Below are 13,557 nucleotides of genomic sequence, written 5' to 3'. Positions count from 1 at the left end.
TATTAAATTTCACACTTTAACGAATATTTACAAATAAAAAGTTTTTTTTTGTTTTTATTTTGTATATTTTTTTCTTAAAATTTTTAATAATTAATTGCTTTTAAATTATTAGTTTTGCACTTTTAAATAAATTTTTGCACTTTTGAATTAATTTTTGCATTTTTAAATAAATTTTTGCACTTTTGAATTAATTTTTGCAATTTTGAATTAATTTTTGCACTTTAAAATAAATGTTTGCACTTTTTGCGAATATTTTATTTTTTGTACACATTGAAATATTTCAGCATTTTTTTTTGAAAACTATTTTGCAGCATAAATTTTAAACACTTTTTCGTACGCAAGCAACAGTTATATTGTAACACAGTTCGAATATTTCGATATTAATTTTACTGTATGTTTATTTAAGCAGAGATTTGTTGGGTAAAAATAATAGTATTATTAAATATTATTTATATATATTTTGTTTTATTTAATATTATTTAATAAATATTAGAAAAAAATAAGTTTTATGTATATACAAATATATGTATTTAATTTTTATATTCACTATGCACGCTTGTAAACACGTTTAATACATTTGATTCAATGAAATCGCGGTTTTTAGTTTACGCGTGTTTATTATATTTATTTTTATTTAAAAAATATTTATTTTATAACTTTTTTATTTGAATTAATATGTTTTATTAAAAAAAAAATAATGTTTTTTTCGAAATTATTATTTATATTTTTATAAGTAAAAGTTCTATAGCTTCAGAAATCTACATATTAGCAAACAAAAATAAGAACATTAACGTTTGCAATTTATATTTAATTTAATGAATATTTCACATACGTATATGATATTGTCAAGATTATATACATATATACATATATATATACCAACATATACATATGTATGTGTGTAAAACCAGAATTGCTTGAGCATCCACCGTATTCACCAGATTTGACTACCAGCGACTACCACCTCTTCAGAAACCTGAAAGCTCTCGTGGAAAGCGTTTTTTAACGAATGAAGAAGCTATTACAGCCGTAGACGGGTATTTTGCAGAGCTACCGAAAAGTTATAATAGGGATGGCATTAAATTACTGGTTGATCATTGCAATAAGTGTATTGAAGTTAAGGAAGATTACAAGTATATTGAACAAAAATATATTTCGTACCAAAAACAGTATTTTTTCATTTGGAGCGCAGAAACTTTTCAACCAACCTGTATATGAAGGTAAAACAGTGCATTTTACCATTGAAAAAATCAAGCTATTTACAAAACTACAGAAGAATATTTTATTAATATTTTTCAATAAAAGCGAAACACCGACGTAGAAGAATTCAAAGACTTTGAGGTGAAAGTAGGCATGACACTAAGTCTAACCAGTGGAACGATGCCTAAAAGGTGTGATGCCCGCAACAGCCGATTCTATGTTACCGGAATTGCTACCGATTTGAATCTTTCGGCGATCCAACCCTGTATGGTTCGGCAAGTAGTAAGGCACACAGCGTATCAAAAATAGCAAACTCTACTTCGAGAAAATCATTTATATTGGAAAAAAAAAGACCAGAGCAGCTAAAACGAAAATGAAACGGCTCGAACGATATATAAATATATTGTTTATTTAAAACTTTTTTTCATGTTAGGTAAATGCGGTTAGTTATTACTTAAATACTTATGTTCAGGATTGCACCACTTAAAAACCGAGTTCAAGGACATTTTACTAAGAAGTACCCACATAAACAGTCTCATAATTTTTATGATCATTGTGCGATTTGCAGCGCTGTAAAATTCATTTATAAATACAAATAAATCTATATACATACATATTAGGGTGGAGCGAAAAAAAGTATTTTTTTTGGCTTGGCCTAGTATAAAATTTGTAGAAGATAAAAAAAGAAAATTTTTGGAACAAAAAAAAAAATTTTAATATCTAGAGGCTTTTTAAAGTAAATTTCGAGTTACAATTTTTATTTCGTAAAAAATTTTTGATAAGTGTTCTAGAAGCTGTGGTGAGTCCTTTTTTTGACCAATTAAAAGTTATCAACTAAAAAAAAAATTTTGTGGTAATTATTGTAGTTTTAAAAAAAGTCTTGAACGACAAAATGCTTTCCTTAAGCGTTAAAATAAATTTTGATTCAAAAACCGTCAAATTCGGTAATTTTTATATAATTATGAAGAGCTTAAACCAAAAAAAATTTTTTTTTTCCAAAAATTTTCTTTTTTCATGACCTAAAAATTTTACACTCAGGCTAAGCAAAAAAAAAATTTTTTTCGCTGCACCCTAATACATATGTATATACATTTGTATGTGTATAGTTCAATTTGCGCATTGAACCCGTCACATTTAAGTATGTGGCACAGTTCAATTTCGTACTTCGCAGCCGCCGCTGCTCAGCGTGAACGAGTTTCAATTAAGAAGTCAGGCGATTGCAGAAGTAACGCGAAGTATCTACTACGTACATACCTATGTATCTATGTAGCTATATTCGTAAACATATATATTTTTCAAATTATATAAAGGTTAGAACGTGCAGTTACTGGCGAGGCACGCAAGTATTCAAAGAAATTTGTCATTTAATTGTTTACGGCTTTTTCCATAATTTAAAATTTATTACAAAAAAAAAAAACGACTAGAAGCACACATTCAATTGCAATGAATTTCGGTTTAGCTAAACTTTGCTACTCTACGTTTTTGAGTTAACCGCTTTCTCGTGTTATTTCAAAATTTTATTTTATTTTTCTGCTTTTCTTTATTTATTTATATTTATAGCAAATTTGTAGCATTAATTCCACTTAATTGTTAATCGTTTTTAAATTGTTTGTTTACTGTTTATGGTCACATACTTTTCGCATATACTGTCGGTATTTTGCAAATAGTAATTTTGTCTGCGGAAGCGCTTAAGTTATGTTTGTTTTTGTAAAATTTTGTTTTTGCCACATTTTTAACGATTTTTTGTGAAGATTGAGACAGCCACGTCTCGTTACTCCCCTGGAACAACCACAACATGCTGCGTAGTAAACAAGACACCATTTGGACGAAGGCGCTTTCTGCGCTATATGTCGCATCACCGGCTTGACAGCGCCGCCAAAGCCACAAAGTCATTGGCAAGCGAAACGACAAACCGGAAAAATTCAGTTTCATTAGCGCTGTGCGTTGTTTTGGTGCTTTCGGTGGCGCAGTCCACAATCGTTATGCAGTAAAAACGATAAACAAAGGTGGCAACTAAACGGTTTTATGTTTTCATCAATTGCATTAATTATGAATGAGTTGGGGGCGTATGGTGGATAAGCAAAAGATAAATAAAGACACAATAAACAACCAAAAAGCAAAACTCATTAAAAAATTTTCTATTTAGGTTATGTAATACATACAAACTGCGCTGATCTTGCTGAGGGAATGAGCTGATAAATGCAACTAAGGAGCGGCATAAAGATAATTGTATATTGATATTAGTCAATTGACTACGCGAACAGATATATGATAAGACCTAAGATACGGAAGTGACTAGTAAAATAAAGCGGTCGTTGGTTACAAATTGACATATCTAGATAAATATACTTATAGATTAGGTGTAGTAAAAAGAATAAATCCATTATTTTTCCAATAGATGGCGTATTTATCTGTAGTTAGCGTTGCATAAGTGCGATCGGGTTCGGCTACATAGCGTTAGAAAGATGACGTTTCGCACTAAAAAAACTTTTCTGACAGTTTTGTGATTGGTTAATTCAGCTTGGTTTTAGCGCGCGTCAAAGATGGACACTAGCAAAGAGAAAATACGCTATATTTTACAGTTTTTCTTCGATAAGTGCGAAAACGCAAGCCAATCGGCTGAAAATGTGCATAGCGTTTATGTTTATTCTGATGCTGTAACAGCCAATTATGCGCAATTTTGGTTTCGTCGATTCCGTTCCGGTAATTTCGATGTCAAAAATGCATCACGCTCTGGAATAACAATTATCGAAAAAATCGATAAAATAATGGAAATCGGCGAGTCCAAACATCGATTACGCTTGTCCAGGACCCAAATATTTCACAAAAAATGCTTTAATTAAAGCATTCAATTTCATGCAAAAATAATGGATTTCTTTTTATTACACTTAATATTATATAAATATTAGGGTGGAGCGAAAAAAAAAATTTTTTTGCTTAGAATGCGGGTAAATTTTGTAGATTATAAAAAAAGAAAATTAAGGGAAAAAAATTTAACATCTAGAGGCGGCTGCCACTCACTTTTAAAGTAAGTTTCGAGTTAAAATTTTTATTTCGTAAAAAATTTTTGATAAGTGTTCTAGAAGCTTAATTTATTAACTTAAAAAAATTGTTTGTGGTCATTATTGGAGTTTTAAAAAACAATCTTAAACGACAATGTGCTTTCCTTAAGCGTTAAAATAAATTTTGAGTCAAAAATCGTCAAATTCGGTAATTTTTATATAAATATGAATAGTTAAAAAAAAATTTTTTTTTATCCAAAATTTTCCTTTTTTATAATCTACAAACCCACAGGCTAAGCAAAAAAAAAAATTTTTTTTGGTCCACCCTAATGAATATGTATATAGAGCGCGAGAAAAATCACTGAAGTCAAGTTTATGTGCTTGTACTGGAACTAAATTAAAACTTCCTTATAACAAAAACAAAACTACACCTCATATCCTAACTTACTGGAAAATATCTTTAATAAAATCTTTATATAAAACTCTGGCTACAATCGACTAGACTTCGCATATAACGGCAAGTTGCGAAAAATTTATCTTTTTTTCTTTCTGAAAGCCTAAATTAAAGGATAAGCCATGGTAATGCGAATGAAAAGCTATCGCTCTACAAACCAGCCTTCTCTGACGCTCTTATTGTAATCTAACGACTTGCTTTGTTTAACTCAGATTACTTGACGGCTGATTCTGCTTCGGACAAACAATTAAAGTTAGGCATTTGTAGATAAAGCGCTCTGCTTGCTCGACTGCTGCTGTTTGTCAAAAATATGAAGCGGCAGTCAACTGTAGAAGTATGCGTTAGATATCTTTGCGCAGGCATTCACAAATTTCATTTTGTAGTAATTTATATAAAATCAAGTTACAACGACGCTGTCCAAATATCGGTTGGCCGCGGGTCGTTTTGTTTATTCACAAAGCACATTTCATTCATTTATTGAAAATTTTCCATTCGAATGCCAAAACACGCCATTTCTCTTTAATTAATTTAAACGCGACAGATTAGAACACTTTATTAATTAACGTCTGTAATGTTTGCCTTTTTGTTTTTGTTTAATCAATTAGATAAGCGGCAAGTTCAAACTGATATGCTATCGTGACGGGAAAACTCTGTCAGGTAATTCAAATTTTTATTTAAACTAAATTTCACTAGTTCTAAGTAAGTGTGCGCACATATGTATGTATGTCTGAATGTACTTAAGTAACAACAATGAATTGATAATAACTAAGATGAAAGCACAGTTAGCTAAAAAAAATCAGATATTATACAAGGGCACAAGCGTTACAAAACGCGTTTAAAGTTTTTAGTGATTATATAGCTGACCTCGAGCACGCCACTTTTCAAGGTTGTAACTCTAAAACTATTACTGGTATCAACTTGAGCATTTCGGACGATATACTAGCGATTTCATAGAATTAAATAAGACAATAAAATTGTTTTTGTTTTTTGAAGCCGTGAAACCCATGTAACCCTTAAGGTTCTACATGACGTATATTGCTCATTCATTACTTTGCTGTTGGTTTCCTAACATGAAGAAAACAAAATAATAAACCAGCAAAAGTTATTGATGCATTCAAAATGCAATTTTCGGGTCTGTCTTGATTAAACAGCGTAGAAACATTCGAAATTTGGTTAAAGCGTATGTTAAACTATTTATTTACAGGTCAGAACTTGAGATAGCAGTTCTCTACAACCTTTTGAACAGATTATAAAGCGGATAATAAGCTACCGCGACAGTCTAGTCTGCGTCACCGGAACGGACCCGGAGTTTTATGCGGCTAAGGACTGTCTGGGCACTGGGCGCCATGCCTCGAAATTACTTCAATAATGTTTTCTGCTGCTACAAAAACCACAACAACATAATAAAACGATTTTTACGTACTACGAAACGAGTACCAACGCATCACTTAATATTTGTATGTGCGCTTTTTCAGTGCTTCAGCGCTAGCATACGAGTACATATGTACTTATATGTAGTTGCTATAAGATTGATTTTTGGCACATCTAAACAAAATGTTGCACTGAGGGAATACGTATGCAAAAACGCAATTTATTTTAATAGATCATAACGTCTGTGGATTATGCTGTTGTTGCGCGCTTAAGCAATTGAAGTTGTTTATATCCAAATTCACAAACGCCTCATCATTTAATCATTTAATCAATTATTTAATTTTCATTTGCACTTTTTTTCCAATTACGTGTTGAAGTCTTTTAATAAAATTTAAACCGTGGAAAATTGTTGTTTTGATTAATTAATTAAGGCGCGCACAAAAAAAAAAAATTGATGGCGTTTAATAAATAAAATAAACGCCGACAAACCGTGAGGAAAAAGAAAAAAATTATAAAATTGAAAAAAGTCGCCTTGTTGTGGCGCGATTAAACGCACGCGCTTAGTGTCGTCGTTGGACAGTGGCGCTATTGTTGTTGTAAGCCTTACTGCTGGTTTTTTCTTTCGTTTTTTTTCTGCTATTAATTCGTTTTAATATAATTCAATTCCAAACGCTTTTGCAATTGTGGGAATTTCATCAGCGTCGCTGTGCCGATTTTCCGTGTTTGAGTACCGCGTGCATTTATTCGAAAGGCTGCTTATAATACGGTATTGTTTTTTAGCTGTATTTAGCCGTTAGTTTTCTCACTTAAACTTATGCACGCTACGTACGCCTGAAAAACTGATGAAAATGCATTGAAGCCGTTAATAGCTTTTCACTGCATTCAATTCTATTCAACGATACGCGTTCGCACCGCTTGGCATACGCTAGAGATATATTGAAAAACTTTATTGTAGATTTAGAGAACTCAGCTGGGCGCAAATATTTTTTATCCGTTTGAATTTTCGTACTCGTTGTTGGAGCGTTATGTGTCGCGGTTAATGTTAAACTGTTTAGCTGATTTACAAGTAAATCCGACAGTCGTCGCTCCAAAAACACAGACACAAACGCCGCCAATTCAATTTGGTGTATGCAGCCCCTTGGTCCCGATTGCCCCGTCCTCGACCGATCCAACAACCAAACAACTAACCAACCAACGGTACAACTGAATAAACAAACGGTGTTTGGCGGTGCCGGACGAATGCACATTACAGTTGTCTATGTGCGCACTACAATTACCTATACAATAAGTATTTTCTGTGTCTGTTTGTATGGCTGTAAGTATGCGTGTTTGCATAGTTGATTTGTGTAGCGCCTCGTTGCCAGAGCTCGGCTTCAATGCGCTAAATCTGATTATAATGCGATCGTGTAAATTAAATCTGCTCATCAGGCATTGTCAGCGGGCTTGATCCGTTGATCTGTTGATCTGTTGATGTCGTTTGTGTCGGCGACGACGTTGAGTGGCATACGAAAGATATGGACAATTGAAAGCAAGAGCGTAAGCCGCGATGAGTAAGTTTTCAATTTCGTGAAAAATAGTAAATTTCCATAGTGAGACCTTAGTCTTAAATATTTCTTATATGCGTATTAAGTCTACACAGTCTGTTGGTTTTAAGACCGGTGTAAGGCATACTCTTCAATGTCATGTTGAGCATAAATTTTCCGTCTGGTAATGTTCGACTCTGAAACGTTTATTTTATTCTACTTTTTTTCAGTTGTTTGAAAGGCGTTTCGAAATAGTATGTCTTAGATCCAACTAAACCTTAATGCTCTTGCGTTGGCACGTGCTATAAGCCATAGCTTAGCATAGGCGATGACAATCGATAGTCCGGTCGCCCGTTCCTACGACAGTCGAGTCTAGGTAAGGAACGGAACCAGATTTTTTTACGGCTTAGTACTGTCAACTCGGCAGCATTGCTCCAAATTACTTCGGAGATGTTTTCTGTCGCTACAAGAGCAACACAATGTAATATAAATCAACACATTTGTTGAGTAATTTGCCTGTTTTCAATACATTTGAGCGGAAGACGGTCACGGTACAATAGAGAAATTCTTTTCATTTACATTCCTGCCATATTTTGAGCTTACTGACTGTGATCTATCATCTTTAGAAGTGTCGTCCTGTGGTCCCTTGCCCAAATCCTCTGGTTAACCTTTTGATACAAAACGGTCTACATGAGTAGACCTTCGATCTACAATAAGCTCTGCTCTTATTCGGAACTCGGCTAGCGGTATTCCTATACCGAAGAGTTCAGCTTCAGGTTATATATTTGAGATTTTCTTAGGCCGTTGTCTTAACTGTCTACGTCAAAAACTGACTACCAGCAGCAAATTAATGACATTTACCACTCGACCTTTGTTTTTTTTCTCATTATAGGGGTTCATTGTTCGATCTTTATTTTCTTCTTTACATGAGGTTATCGAACTTCCAACTCAGTCTAATAAGCACACGTAAGCATACATGCCACGATCGTCGCCATAGGACGCCACGCGTACGACGGGCGACACTGTCACACCACAGAAACATACATACATATGTACATATATTACATGCTAAGTACATATGTATATGTACATATTTGTTTTACATATATCAATCAGCATTTTCAGCACCATCCACCTGCATTACCGGCAACACCCACTGCCTCACTCAACAATTTGTTTTTGCACATGCACACATACATATGCCTAAGAGTTGAGCTGAGTAAATGACTGCTGCGTTAAAAATTGAATTAATTCAATGAATTTGCATTGTAAAGCGGGTATGTATGATAAAAAGGCGCAAAACGAGCGATGTATGCACATATGTATGGATTTATGTATTATGTGTGTATGTATGTATGTAGTAAATGTGATTGAAGGAAAAGTGTACCCAGTCAATTTGCTTGTAATATACATTTTATAGTTGGAACTTAAAGAACAAAGAGTGCGTATACATACATACATACATGTACATAAATTGAGATATTGTATATCCGTGTTATTTTCAATATACTCGAGTTTGCAGTATTGTATATTTTCGTGTGTATACAATTACATACATACATATATACATATGCACATAAATATGCTAGTATTAACGTTATCATATCGTATATGTACATACATATGTATGCATATACGTGCATGCCGTTATCATATCGGTAAGCCACAGTCCATGTTTGGAGTTCGTGCACATTTTGACGTACTTCAATTAATTAATATAATATGAGACAAATTGTTTCTTTGTTGTTTGTGTTGTTATTTTGAAATCTTATGCGATTCATGTGTTCTACATATGTACATACGTATGTATATATTTGTATAATAGATGGCTGACACCCCGCATAGATCGCGTATGCCACGAAATATATTATATTGTATATATGTACATATTTATATGTATAAGTACATATGTATGTATATCCAAGTGTGTTTATATTGTGGTAATAGCTGACAAGTTCGTAAATTAAAGTGTAATTGAATTCAAGTTACCCAAATGAACTCAAGAGCACTCAACGCTACTGTGAGTGCTGCTTCACAATTTTCATATTAAATGTAAGAATTAATATACTAAAATTTAAATTGCATGTTTCTAAATTAAGTAAAACTTATAATAGTTCCGGCGCTCAAGTGTTGAATTAAGTTAACTAAATAACATACCTTGCACTGCATCTCTTCACTATCCTTCCATATACATACGTGTATGTGGTTGCCCAAGCGCCCGCGCATTGTATTTGTCTAGCACGTTAAACTACTTGCTAGCGCTAAGTTGTAGCGCGCACATAACAACATGTACACAGATATTTACAATACACACACACATATTAACACTTATAATTTATATATTTATAACTAATGAATTATTAATTTTCCCCGGAGCATCTCTATGGCACTAGCGCCAATTCGCTACGCACATAAACACTTATCGATTTGGCATTTTATAGCGCTACATACGCACACCCTTTTATTTTTACTTGCACTTTGCCAAAACATTTTTGCACAATTTTCACTATGACTTTAAACATTTACGAAATAAATGAGGACATTTAAATTGCACGCCAAAATAATTTCAACTGTCAAAATAGCGTAGTTCTGATTACAGGGTGATGCCGATGCAGCTATTCAATGGGTGAGTTATGTATTGTTTAACAATTATTTAATAAATGTTACGATTCTGTTATGCATTAATTAAATTATGGCTATACAGTTGTGTCTGCATAATTCATTGATCTACTCTGCTTGATTTTCTCACACTAAGCCACTAATTATTTGGCGTTTGTAAATATTTTTTTGTTTGTTTGTGATTGTGGTTTTGCTACTGCGGATTTTTTGGTGACTAAGTCAGTCATGGCTACTTATATGTAATACTCTCGTCTGCACTCTCCTACCTTACTTGTTCGTCGTTGCTATCTATTAGCGCTGTGTAAATTGAAATTGCACAAAACAGTAAACAATTAAAAAACGTTACGATTTAAAAAGAAGAAATAGAAACCCGGCCATTGTAATGAGGTGCAAACAACAGAACCTCATTGCGGCCTACCGTGAGGCTACGTTCGCTTTTTTAATATTCATATAAGCGGAACCATGCGTTGTTAAATTCAATTCTAAGCGTTGGTTTCCAGTTAATACCTAAAAGTATGCAACCTTTATAGAAAATATCAGATCTTTATCTGCCGAAATTGATTTTGGATTGAACCCCTATATACGGCCGGCTACTACGAATTCGGTATAGGACCACAATAATTCGACCAAGGACTCTACGAATCCAGTGTTAGATCATCGAAATAACAACACTTGACCGGATATCCGGTAACGTAGAACCGGTTGTTGTGGGAATTGATTCACTCACCGATTCAAACAGGCTTAGCCAAGGACTCCGCTTGGCAGCATTGCTGAAAATTATTTCGGAAATGTTTTCTATCGCTACAACCGGACATAATTTCATTCCATTTTTAATAAACAAACCAAGCGTCATTAGCCATATTAAAATAAAACAAATATTTCTTTAAAAAAACAGCGTTCAACTGATTTATTGAACAAATTTTTGCTACAGTATTTATCAAACTTTGTTGTCTGTTAATACCGTTTATACAAAATCAAATTAACTGCTGTCCTCCTCTTATTCACTCCCTTATCCACTTAGATTACATCTATTCGGAACGCATCATCTTCTCCTTTTGTCGCTGCAACTTCTTTTTCGACAGCTTCTTCTTGGCTGGCTCATTTTCAGAAGCCTTTGACACGACCGCTTCCTTTTCGGTGAGGATTACCTCAACGTGGCATGGTGACGACATGTAAGGGTTGATACGACCATGAGCACGGTATGTGCGACGACGCAGACATTGTGCACGATTCACTTGAATATGATCGATGACCAGACGGTCGACATCGAGACCTTTGCAGTCGGCGTTGGCTTCAGCGTTACGCAGCAGCTGCAAAAGGAACTCAGCGGATTTCTTTGGCCAGCGACCTTGGGTGGTCTTCCATTGCTTGGCTTGTGCGCAACGACCAACACCACCGTTGAAGCGACGGAATGGAACACACTCTTTCTGTTCGATGACGGATTTCAAGTAGCGCTGGGCACGACGCAGAGGCATGCGTTTGATAGCCTGGGCGGTTTCGTGAGTGTTCTGAAAGAGAATAGAAATCAATTAGTATAAGACGAGAGATCATATTTGTAAATTAAGTATCATCTTTATTTTATTCATGTGCGGTAGGTCAGGTAGTAGCTGCGGCGTTTGAACTAACCAGCGGCCACTGTTTTCCTGCAGCATACATTTCTTTTAGCATTTTAAGAAAGAATTAAGTATTAATGTCTTACCTAATTTTTTTAAGAAAAAATGCTATAACATTTTCTCAAATTTGTTAATAATTGTACAATAGAACAGGTAGTGATAAATCGCATTTGTTGGCATATCTACCACTGTTTTCCCAATGAATTTACTTTAAGCATAAACAATTCAGCAACGCAAACTGGACAAAGCGCCGCCTAACGCATATTATGCTAAAAAAAAAAATTTAACTCGGTATCTACAGAAGACGTGCGTTTGGTTATCGATAAGTAAGGAGATCGGCTTATATTTGTGACACAAGTTCTAGATGGCAAATCGCAGGGGTTAGCAAGTCGCCAGCTGATGCTTGGCCGCAGCCTATAAAGTGCTGCTTATTTAATCTAGCATCTTTGCAAAAGTGTCACTAAAGTATATTTCTTTCACGCACTGATTTAAGATGCAATTTAAATATTTAGTCTATTATTATTTGTTCAACAGGACAGGTAGTGATGAATCGCAGTGTTAGGCGTATTTACCACTGTTTTCCTGCTAAGTTAATGTAAGCATAATTATTTTAGAAGTACACAGGAATATTTCATGCACTTCTTAACGCATATTATGCTAAATTATTTAATAGGTAATAAAAGTTTAGGACTTATCTTCCGAGTTTAAAGATAACCAAGTAATTACGTTTATGTTGCAACTGTAGCACAAGTTCTAGATGGTTAATCGGAGTAAATGACGATTCCCCAGCTGATGCTTGGCCGCAGGCTTTTTCGCTCTGCTTACTTCCTCTAGCATCTTTGCAAAAGTATCAAGAAACACATAGTTTTTCAAGCACTGATTTAAGATGCAGCCTTTAAAAGCTTCCAGTCGAATTTTGCCATGTAAACAATATCAATGTATCAAAATTCGTTTATATTAATGCAGTTCCTTTTAGAATGCTACGCCATCACTTGAGAATGAATAGCTTATTATGTTAATACACCAAAACAACACTTATTTATACACAACATAACTACGACAGAAGAATCACTCACCTTGAAGTGCACACGTAGATTAGGTCCACGCGCCTTACACGATTTTGTGGCATTCTCTGGTTCCCGCGAGTACCGTCCCATTGTTGTTTAATTTCTGTAAAATTGCAAATACACATTTCATAAGTATATTTTAGCCAGCCATATAAATAGCTATGTTAATTGTAAGTTGTATGGCTTGGTTGTTCAAATTTGGACAAAATGTATATTGAATGAAGAAAACCACACTTCAGCATTTGCACTTGGGCACATATTTTTGGTTGGTGTAACATAATTTACTGGATGTTGAAGAATTTTATTTTTCACTTCGACAAAATCGTACCTTCTTCGTGATGAATTAAACCGGAAAAGAACCTATTTGACAGCTGTCACTTAGTGGGTAAGGCAGTGCAGTTCAAAGCAAATGACAGTCAAATTCAACATGGTGGTTGAACTACAGGGTTGCAACGGATGTCAAAGTAGAAGCAGAGAATGTAAAATATTTTTATTTACATTCTCTGGTAGAAGAGTTCATCTACACAGTGTTTTCCTTTTAACTAAAAACTCAAGTGTGAATCAATAATTTGACATTTATATGTGATTAATTCGATTACTTTATATGTTTTGATTGTTTTTATTCATTAAATTTTAATTTGCATTCTGTTAATGTAATAACATCAGAGAATGTAAAATATAATCTACATTCTCTGATAATATCAATAA

At 34.0% G+C, this 13,557-nt stretch overlaps 1 protein-coding gene and 1 long non-coding RNA gene across 2 annotated transcripts; both read right to left on the bottom strand.

Moving 5' to 3' along the window:
• Positions 1-303: 303 nt before the first annotated feature.
• Positions 304-7,190, bottom strand: LOC138857562 (uncharacterized). Its single transcript, XR_011396683.1, has 2 exons — positions 6,857-7,190; positions 304-389 (listed from the first exon to the last, which is right to left on the bottom strand). It is a non-coding gene; the product is annotated as an uncharacterized lncRNA (long non-coding RNA).
• A 3,857-nt stretch (positions 7,191-11,047) lies between these two features.
• RpL17 (ribosomal protein L17) lies at positions 11,048-13,314 on the bottom strand. Its single transcript, XM_014242582.3, has 3 exons — positions 13,178-13,314; positions 12,859-12,952; positions 11,048-11,677 (listed from the first exon to the last, which is right to left on the bottom strand). Exons 2-3 carry the CDS (start codon positions 12,937-12,939, stop codon positions 11,198-11,200), a joined length of 561 nt encoding a protein of 186 aa, XP_014098057.1. The 5' UTR covers positions 12,940-12,952; positions 13,178-13,314; the 3' UTR covers positions 11,048-11,197.
• Positions 13,315-13,557: the final 243 nt, after the last annotated feature.

This window comes from Bactrocera oleae, chromosome 5 (assembly GCF_042242935.1).
Source record: "Bactrocera oleae isolate idBacOlea1 chromosome 5, idBacOlea1, whole genome shotgun sequence".
In the NCBI taxonomy this organism is placed as follows: domain Eukaryota; kingdom Metazoa; phylum Arthropoda; class Insecta; order Diptera; family Tephritidae; genus Bactrocera; species Bactrocera oleae.
This window is presented reverse-complemented; position numbering and strand designations above follow the sequence as displayed.